This window comes from Carlito syrichta, unplaced genomic scaffold, assembly GCF_000164805.1.
Source record: "Carlito syrichta isolate Samal-C Ts95f unplaced genomic scaffold, Tarsius_syrichta-2.0.1 Scaffold303587, whole genome shotgun sequence".
NCBI classification, from domain to species: Eukaryota; Metazoa; Chordata; class Mammalia; order Primates; family Tarsiidae; genus Carlito; species Carlito syrichta.
Genome location: NW_007247683.1, coordinates 3,993 through 14,610, shown reverse-complemented (window position 1 = coordinate 14,610; position 10,618 = coordinate 3,993). Strand labels below are relative to the sequence as shown.

The 10,618-nt window shown below is 40.1% G+C and overlaps 1 protein-coding gene across 1 annotated transcript in view; it reads right to left on the bottom strand.

Moving 5' to 3' along the window:
- Positions 1-5,995, bottom strand: part of ARHGEF9 (Cdc42 guanine nucleotide exchange factor 9) — a 28,653-nt gene extending 22,658 nt beyond the window's left edge. The window contains exons 1-2 of the mRNA XM_008058688.2: positions 5,751-5,995; positions 242-371 (exon numbers count right to left, since the gene is read on the bottom strand). Of these exons, the coding sequence (XP_008056879.2) occupies positions 242-371; positions 5,751-5,929 (309 nt within the window). The 5' untranslated portion in view covers positions 5,930-5,995. The remainder of the gene's footprint in view (positions 1-241; positions 372-5,750) is intronic.
- Positions 5,996-10,618: the final 4,623 nt, after the last annotated feature.

The window sequence follows — 10,618 nt, the reverse complement described above, 5'->3', positions numbered from 1 at the left end:
CAAATAGATGAATCTTTCATTTGTTAATGAAGTACTGGCACAAAAATATCCCAGTCTTCTTAGAAAGCTAATCCAAGTACCCAAGAACTCTAATTAGCAGGACATTTTTGCTTTGGGTTTAATCTAAATCCTTCTTGGTATTTTTCAAATCTAATTCCTCTTCATTCATTTTTGGATAAGTTGAGAAGCTTTCACCAAGCTATTCAGATTCACCAAGCTATTCTGTTGGTAAGAGTCCTACCTCCCAGTCTAGGACAGAAGCCTGCCACTGGGCAATCTTGTCAATATTCTCCAAACGTCGCTTGCGTTCGTTGATCTGCTGAGTCACATTTCTCATGACAGCCAAAGCAGCTGCCACATATCTGTAGTCACTGTGAACACAAGAATGCAAGTTGAGTGAACTAATGTGCCAATCGTGACATCTCCTAAGTGCCAATCCTGACATCTACTCTCCTCTTCCTCCTCAGCAACAGAGTCCTGATATTTCAGACAGGAACCCATGCCACCTAGAGTAAAATACTACATTTCCTATCCTTTGTTTCAGCGGGATAACTATGTGACTAAGTTCTGTCCAATGACACATAAATGGAAGTGTTGGGTAAGACTTCTGAGAAATCTTCTTTAAGAAAGAGAGCACACTCTTCTTTAGCCCTTACTCAATCCTGATGCTTGGAACGTGAATGTGATGGCTAAAGTTCTAGCCATCTTGGACTATAAAGGCAAGGTCCATACTCTAGGATTAGGATAGCAGAATGCTGTAAGGAGTTCATGTTTCTGATGACCATGAAGCCTCTATACCAGCCATACATAGACATCCTATCTACAGACTAATTTCACATGAGAGCAGAATAGATCCCTATTGTTCACATCACTATTTTTATGTCTTATCTGATACAACTAGCCAAGGTCTAAAAAGAAAGTCTCTCACAAGGTACAGTCAAGACAACCTTACCATGTCTTCCATCATCTATTTCTAGGGAGCTTCTGACCCAAATCACTATGAAATAACATCCTCACCTTTCCTCCTGTACAATATAAAGATAGTATATAGCATAGTGGTTAAGCCAGACTCCGTGGGCTCAAATCCCAGTTTTGTCACTGACTAGCAGTGTGGCCTTCGGCAAATCTCACTCACTTTCTCATTGACTCAGTTTCCTTACCTGTAAAATGGGGAAATTATGATTTATTGAAGGTTTAATAAATTAAATACAATCATCCATGCTAAACTGTTTTACTAATGGCCAATAATAAATGTTAATAAATATATAATTTAGTTTATACTAAATTAATTTAGTATAAAATAAATTTATTTATTTAAATATTTTTATTGCAAATCAAACATTTCTCTAGTGAACATATCAAACAGAATGCCTCCTAAAAGCCTTAGTCCCGAGTTGTAATCCTTGGTCTCACTTCCTGGAACTTTGGATAGCCCGTGTTTTCCCTGCTTGTCTGTTCTGATTTCCAATCAAATGACTTCTGTGAAAGGCTAATTGAAAGTGAGATCTCAGCCATTCAGCGGAGCTAAAATAAATGGAGAAGACAAATGGGTACATTACTATCAGTGCTGACACCTTTCCCCAGAGAAGCTGAAAATGTCTTGTAGTCACTAATCTCCTCAATCTCCTAGCACCAATTATGAAAAAAAGGGAAAAAAGAAGATGTGCAACAACTGCCTTTTTCTTTCTTAATACACCGAAGAGTGGGATAGTAGACCAAACAATGGCACAGAGTTCTTACTTCCAGGGCAAATGCTATCCAGTATCTTCTCTTAGCTGGTATCCATTGCTTCATTCTGTGCTATGCATGCTTATAAAAACCATGACTCTCAAACAGTATTGCATTTATCAACTACAGTGACGGGCTTCTCATTATGCCTCTTAACCAGTCTATGTTGTTTCAATACAAATCTGATAGAAAAGTCTTTATTCTGAGCCTTAATTAATGTTAGCTATTATCAGTTTTTCTACTGGATCCCTTTGCTGACTCATATTAAGCTTACAGATAACAAACACTTAAGTCTCTTTAAAACATGCAGTCTAGAAGCTATACCTCTCTTAGCCTGTCCTTGAGCTATTGATTTCTCATCTTAGACCCAATTGCAAAACTTTACATTTGTAATTGTTACATCTCATCCTTTTACAGTTAGTTGTTCCAGTTTACAGGAAATCCTTTGAGCTCTGCAATATCACCAAAGTTTCTCCCTAGCAAGATTGTCTGAGCCTGCCTTTTAGAAGCAGGTAGGCTGTTGACAGATGGGTGGCAGTAGCACAGAAGCTACTAACACAGATAAGTACTCTTGATCTTTGGACCCATTTTCTGTCTCCTTTCTCTTTCTTTGATTTGAAGGCATCAGTTCTTTAGGCCACTTTTTGAGAAGTAAACATAAAGCTGCACAGTTTAACATGTTAGCCACTAGCTACACTGAATTAAAATGAAATAAAACTGAAAGTTTAGTTCTTCAGTTGCATCAGCTGTTTCTCAGTACTCAATAGTCACATGTGGTCAGGTACTACTGTATTGGACAGTGTAGATATAGAACATTCATATCACTGCAGAAAGTTCTACTGGACAGTGCTGGCATGAGAATGTTCATTTCCTCTGCCTGATCCCAAGTACTACCCAGCCATGGATTCATGACTACCACGACCTCATACTGTTTATTTATTTATTTATTTATTTTATTTTATTTTATTTTTTTGAGTTGGAGTCTCACTCTGTCACCCAGACTGGAGTGCAGTGGCCGCTCCCAGCCACCGCAGCCTCGACCTGCTGGGCTCTGGAGATCCTTCTGCCTCAGCCTTCCAAGTAGCCGGAATTACAGGCACGCGCTACCACACCCGGCTAATTTTTTGATTTTATTGTAGAGATGAGGTCTAACCTGCCCAGGCAGGTCTCGAACCCGTGGGCTCAGGCAATCCACTCACCTCAGCCTCCCAAAGGTGCGAGATTACAGGCTGAGCCACCGAGCCCGGCTCCATACTGTTTATTTTTACCATTTTTAGCTGGCTGCATTTCTCACAATGGCCAGAGTGGGAATGTGCCCATCTCTAACCTAGCTTTAGACTAGTTTGAGAGGTAGGTGAGGAAAGAAGAGAATAGCTTTGGTCCAGCCTAAACCCTGGTCAGAGCCCCCTGGGCCCTCAGACCAAGTCTAAGCCCAGTCCCCTATTGAGGAGAGCAACAGAACCAAGATTTTCTACTTCCAGTCATGTCAAATAACCTTCTTCTTGTATGTATGCATCATTCTTGTCAGCTTAAGAAAGGTGAAGTGGGGAAAGTATGCCACCCTTTTGTAAGCAAAGGTAGTATTATTCTTCATTTATCACTTCCCACCTCACCTTCTCCCTCAGAAGCAACTCTGTCTGCCTGCAATTCAGGCCCCTCCTATCTAAATACCTATCTGACTAAGCCTCCAAGCTAGCAGCAGGCTCTAAATGCCTTCAAATTCAAGCTACTCTTGACATGCATGGCAGGAGCTGTCATCTTAATACAGTTTCCCGAGACCTTCCAAAAGGGGTTATCCATATCCTGGGGGTAGCACTGTACCAACAGGTCACTCTGGAGAAAGAGAGGAATTGATGTAGCTTGCCACTGCCCAAGATACTCTGTTAGCACTCTGAAGTTCAGAGGGTGGGAGGGGGGATAAGGGACAAAGAGGGCAAAAGGGCTCTGAAGCAGAAGTTCTAGTCACAAGATGAAAGTGCACAGGAATAGCAAATCCCAGGCAAATGTTTTATCTTGCTGGCTCCCATCAAACCCAACAAAATCCTGGGATTGTGATTGCTTTGACCTAAGAAACCAACATAGATTTGGTTTTTGCTTGAATTTTTTTTCTGGTGCTCTTAAGATAAATTATACAATATATAATTTACTTAGTAAATATTATCAGTCCATTTTTCAGAATTTTAGAGCCGCCTATTTATTTCTCCATGGAACAAATATACAGGAAGTAGGTAGGCAAGGAGCTGTGACATGAAAACATTTGGGAACCACTCTTTTGATATCCAGGTTTTAAAACCATTGTTCTGAAGGTTGTTCCACTGAGATATAGGTACAATAGTCACTGCTTCTGGCCAGTTAACACCATGCAGTAAAACTGTGAGGACCATTTATGCTTACAACACTATGGGCTGGCAAAACTTGAAGAGGCCTTCCAGACAGGCTGGTGCAATGGTTGACAAATCTTTCTGGGCACAAAAATTACCTAGAGTTCTTTAAAAAGTTAGACTTCCAGACCACCGTACATGTTCTGTGTCCCTGATTTGCTACAGATTGGATCTGTGTCATTTTTCCATTCTGAGCCTCACTCTTTCCAGCCACGGAATGAGGAAATATGACTAGAAGGAAAGGTCTTTCTAAAATTCTAGGCACTATACATATTTTCTACTTTTCATTTTCAAATATTTTAATGTTAGTGGAGGTTCTTCGATGTCCTACTAGACCTCACAAGAAAACATATCCTTAGAAAACCTGAATCTGAGTTCTGGCAAAGAGCTATATTAAGTCTGTTCGAGTGAAACTTAGTCACCTCCAAATTTCATGTTTAATAACCCCCCCACACACACCGCCTACCGTAAACTGCCTCAGGTAGGAGAGAGCAGAGTCCTCTTTTTCAAGGTCTTTCTACAACTGCCTCCCTCACAGTAATCAGGGCACAGAAGGCAAAGCTATCACTGGTACTGGCCTTGTTACACAAAAGCAGGGTCTAGTATCATCACATTCGGGTTAAAGTCTGAAATATGCCTAGTGTTCCAGACCCACTGGAGCACATGACCCATAATTTGCTAAAAAGCAACATCAATTTAAAAATGAACCCAGAGATTGGCCTAGATGTTTAACATAAACCAAACTAACTGGCTCATACTCATGGCCTAATCCATCTAGGTCTGGAAGTCAGCCCCAAGGAAACCAGGCAGCAATAGAGCTAAATGAAAATAGTAAGAGAGCCTAATATGAGTCAGGGAGAAAGCTAAGGAAAACTGGGCAAAGGGCTTTGGTTTTAGAGTGCTCTTTTTTAGAGCTGGAAGCTGGGCTAAGAAGTCTAATATCAGGGATTTAACACCAATTAAAGTCAGGGTATAAACAAGCTGCGGCTTTAGGTCATGAGGTCAGGAATGTAAAAGTGTGGGGATGGTTCAATATAGGCTGTTCCCATTGTAGGAGATTACTCCCAGCATGTATCTTATTAGTAGGAGTTGAGTATCATTTCTATTCAGAGAGAGAGATAAACTCCTTGATTTTTGTTGAGTTGGTTTTCTTGAAAATAATTTAAAATTTTGAATAAACATCAGGGGACATCTCAAGTCTATTTCTCTCAGCCATACTATGGGTCCAAGGGAAAAATACAGTTGGAGTCGGGCAGAGGAGGGTGAAAAGATACAAGTTGGGCAAGCTGTTATTAGAAAACTTGAGTTTATCAAGTAGAGTGAAATATACAGTTGAGCAATTTTTGCATCATGGTTGATTTGCTTGGTTGAGCTCAAGACTAAGGACTAAGATACAAGCTCCTTGAAGGTAGGACCTAAGTTGTATGAGAATGATGATTGACTTTGTGTGCATACAAGTTTATAACTTTATAAGCAACTCTCAAAAGCATTCCCTCTTATGAGGTAAACAAAAACGTATCATCCTGTTTTGCAAATAAGCTAAAAAGAAGCTCAAAAAAGGCAAAAGAACATACATTTTCAATGAGGACCAACATGTAGAGGAGAGTCCTTCCCTCACTCTTTCCTCCTTCAGTCCTTTACCTGTGGTCTTGGGCAGTATACTTGAGGAGCTCAGCCAACTGTAAGGGATACTTGCAGATCTTCTGCACTGGAGTCAAAAGGAAACCATCAATAGCAATGTCAATCATCTGCTGCAAGAGGCGACAGGCCTCAAAGAAGTGCTGGTAGCGGCTGTCCTTCATCAGTTTGGAGAGTTCCATGCAGGCGTCCAGGTGGTTATTACAATACTCAGAGTATATCCAGAATCCATCTTGCTGTTGGCAGAGAAAAAAAGGAAAGAGAAAGGCTACTGAGTATTCCAAAAGAAACCTTGAAGCAATGGAAGGATAGACTTTGTTCTTATGAGGAGATATTAAAATGACAACAATGTCAATTATTCTTAAGCTGACTTATAATACAGTTTGTCTAGTTATCACATAAATAATTTTGATATTTTATCACTGTGTTATTGAATCAGTTAAGCTAATTTACACAATAACTAGAAAAACTGATTATAAAGTTTTTTATTTAAAAACAACTACACAGCAACAGTTGGGAAATTCTGAAAAAGAAGGGTAATGAGGGGATCCTACCCCTAACAATAGTAAAACACATCATGACAATAAAACTCTGGGACTGAGTCATAAAAGGAGATAGAGCAGAAAGTTTATGTCTGACAATGGCAGACTAAGTTGTAAAATAGCTAGAAAAGATGAAAAAATATAATAAATATCTGCATCATATCTGAAGGAATATCTGAAGGAATACATCATCCAGAGTCTCAAATTATCTCCATAATATATCCCTAAGGAAACATACCATGAAGTATTTGGAAGTAAGGAGGCCAAGATGTATTCAAACTAAACCCTAATGGCTGAGCAAAAAAGATAAATGAATGTGTGTTGTATGTATATGTAAGTATGCATATAGAAAGAACGGAAAAGGAGAGAGGAGAGAGAAGAGCACTCTCAAATGATAAAAGTGGTGAAATGTTAACAACAGGTGAATCTGGATATTCTTTGTGCTGTTTTTATTTTTCACTCTTTCTGTAAATCTAAATTTATTTCCACGTGAAGTTTTTGAAAATCTCTACAATTTTGTTATACGTGATCAGGATTCAATAAAAATATCCTGATACATGAGAATAAAAAACACAAACAAAACCCAATAGAAATAACTGGCAACAGAAATTAACCAACGACAAAAAAAAATCAAGATGAAGTTATTACACATGGAGTTTAAAAAAAAAACCCAAAATATCACATAAAAAGAATAATACACCATGATTAGGAGGAATTTATCCCACTGCAATTCATGTTAAGAGGTTAAAGGAGCCGGGCTCGGGGGCTCAGCCTGTAATCCCGTGCCTTTGGGAAGCTGAGGTGAGTGGATTGCCTGAGCCCGCGGGTTCGAGACCCGCCTGGGCAGCGAGACCTCATCTCTACAATAAATCAAAAAATCAGCTGGGCGTGGTAGCGCATGCCTGTAACTCCGATTACTCAGAAGGCTGAGGCAGAAGGATCGCCGGAGCCCAGCAGGTGAGGCTGCGGTGGCCGGGAGCGGCTGCTGCACTCCAGTCTGGGCGACCGAGTGAGACTCCAACTCAAAAAAAAAAAAAAAAAAAAGAGGTTAAAGAAGAAAAATTATATGACCCATTTCAATACTACAAAATAAGCATTTGAGAAACACATTTATGATGACATCATCAGCAAACTAGGAATAGAAAGAAACTACCCCAAACTAATAAAGGTCACCCATGAAAAACCTAAAGCCAATGTCATTCTAATTGGTAAAATATTGAATGTCTGTTCCTAAGGTCAGGAACAAGACAAAGATGTCTGCTTTAATCATTTCTAGTTAATTGGATATCCTGAAATAGACAACATATAGACTGAAAAAGAAGCAAAACTGTCTTTATTCAGTTCAGAGATGACATAATTGTATATGCATAAAATTCTAAGAAATCCACAAAAAATACTAAAACCAATTAGTTCAACAATGTGTCAAGATACAAAGTATAAAAATCAACTATATTTTTATATGAGAGCATCAAATTATAGACTATGAAATTTAAAAATACCATTTACAATAGAATAAAAAAATTAAATACTTAGAAATCAATTTTTAGATAAAGGATGTCAGCAAGATGGGAGAGTAGGAAATACCAGCCTTCCTTTCTTCAACAAAGAGCAACAATTAAGCAGCTATCAATAAACAAAAATAATTCTGGAAGAGCTCAGGAATCCACTTTAGAAGCTTCAGCAATAATAGTAGCATAAAATTCCAAGAATAACCACATAAAAAGGGTAGAAAGAACTGTTTCATTTTGCCTGCATCGCACCATCCTTCAAGCCAGTACTTCTCAGCACGAAGATGAAACTTTCTGGTTCATGGGGAATAAAAAAAAAGAGTGGAGTGTACAACCAGCTTTCCTAGCTTTTTGGGATACTGCTTGAATGAACAGCTTCAGCTTCACCCCACCCAGAACTCTGCGAGGACTAGTATAGCTTACATGTCTGGAGACAACAGAGAACAAATAATGACAGGCTCTTTTAGTATCAGCCAAGCAACAGGAGTCACTGTGACCCCCAGTGGCCTACTTGGCACAGGAACCCAGTAGACCTCTGTCAAGAACTTCAAAAGTCCTCATGGCCAATAGGCACCCCATGCAGATTTCACCACCAAGGACTCCTCAGTGTTCATAGTTACAGACCTCAGCAGTTTGTTCTGCAGAGGACTCTAGCAGTTTTTGCTGCTGAGAAAATCAACTGCTAGCATATAAGTAGCAGATCTTCTGCAGCCTACACTACTGAGGGCTTGCAGTTTTCAGTTGTTTTTTTCCTTTCACAGTCTTCACGTGCCTGAGTCATGCCCCCTCTCCTTTCTTGCTTTTTGAAGCTACCAAGATTTGTTCAATTGCTGGTGTGGTTGCCGCAACCCAGGTGGATGGGGTGATGCAGGCCATCAGCCTTCATTCTCCATATCCCTCATCCAATAGGCCTCTCCCTTCCCATGCCTAGAGCTGCCCAAGCTACTCCTACCACAGGCACCCTGGACCAGGGACCCAGTCTAGCAGCCTTTGCAGTCCACCACCCCTCCTTCCTGGAGCTATCTCAGTGGTTGCCTCCTTGGATGCTCTGGCCCATTGACCCAGTACAGCTACCACGCACATCCCTACAAACAGCCTAAGGGCCCCAAACTGCAGGCTCGAGTCCCACTACCATGTGCAACCAAGGAAGATCCATAAAAATGGGTGATCACACACTGCCAGACATGGCCCCCACAGCTGTGGATACATAAGCAGCTAGTCATAACCCCTAGTGCTTGCCCCCATCACCATGCTTGAACCCATAGCTGGTATCTGTAGCTATGAACATATGAACACCTCCAGCTCAGACCCGCAGTTGCCACGCAAAAACAAACAATCTGACTAACCCCTGTAACTCACTTGAAGCTAGCCTCTGTAATCATGCACATACAGACTAGCCAACGTCCATTACCACTTGTATACCCACAGTTGGCCCTATCCATGGCTAATGACCCCACCCCTGGCCATTCTGCATAAGCCTGCCTTTGGCCACTGCTGCCATGCACGTACCTGAAGCTGGTCTTCCAGTAAAGTCTGTGAACACCACTGGCTCTGGTCTCCACCACTGCTGGTCCTGATATCTAGCCATTGGACTCAGAGGTAGAGCTGAGGATCATAACAGCTCTGAAAACCACTATGAAAACTTCCACAGCTCTTGCTACCAAGGATCATGCAGTTGCCAACATTGTGGACCCTGACGGCCTAAGCTAACAAGACATAGTGGCCCACCAAACATGAGACCCACACATGCTCCTACACATAGTGTCCCTAAACACCCTCTTCTCCCACAGATTAAGGGCTTTCCTTATCTAAACCAGTCTAAAAAATCTAGAAGAGTGATTGCTTCTTAAAATGCACAGTCGCCTTTGCAGGATCAGGAAGAAATAGGGAAACATAACACTACAAAGGAACACAATAAACATCCAGTAACTGACCCCAAAGAATTGGAATAATTGGCTGACAAAATATTCAAAATAAACGTTTTAAAGAAGTTAGATAAATTTTAAATGAACATGATTAAACAATATTTAAAAAATCAAAAGAACAGTACAAGGACAAAATAAAAAGTTAAACAAAGAGATATAAAACACTAAAAGGGACAAGACAGATTTTTTTTTTTTTGAATCAGGGACTCACACTGTTGCCAGGCTGGAGTGCAGTAGCAGAATCACAACTCACCACAGCCTCGACCTCCTGAGCTCAGGTGATCCTTCTGCCTCAGCCTCCCAAGGAGTCAGGACTACAGGTGCACACCACCATGCCCAGCTAATTTTTAAATATTATATAGACATGAGGTCTTGCTATGTTCCCCAGGCTGGTCTCGAACTCCTGGGCTCAACTAATCCATATGCCCTGGTCTCCCAAAGTGCTGGGATTATAGGCATGAGCCACCTTGCCTGAATCAGACAAAAATTTTGAAGCTGAAAAATAAAATGTTTGAACTAAAAATTATAAAGAGATTTTAAACAGCAGACTAGATTAAGTAGAAAAATAAGTAAACTCAAAGATAGATCATTTAAAGTTACCCAGTCAAAAGAGAAAAAAAGAAAAATAATAATAAAAAGGAATTTAAAAAATTCTATATAATCTATTAGTACACAATCTAGAGAGCTAACACAAAATTAGAAGCTCCTGAAGAAGAATAGATAGTAAAGGAGATAGAGGGAAAAAAGCTTATTTTAAAATATCATTATAATTTTCGAATCTGAAAAAAGACACAAATACCCAGGCTCAAAATGCTCAGAGAGCCTGTCAAATTCAACCCAAGGAAGAGTTCACCAAGATACATTATAATCAAACTATTAAAAATCAAAGACAAAGG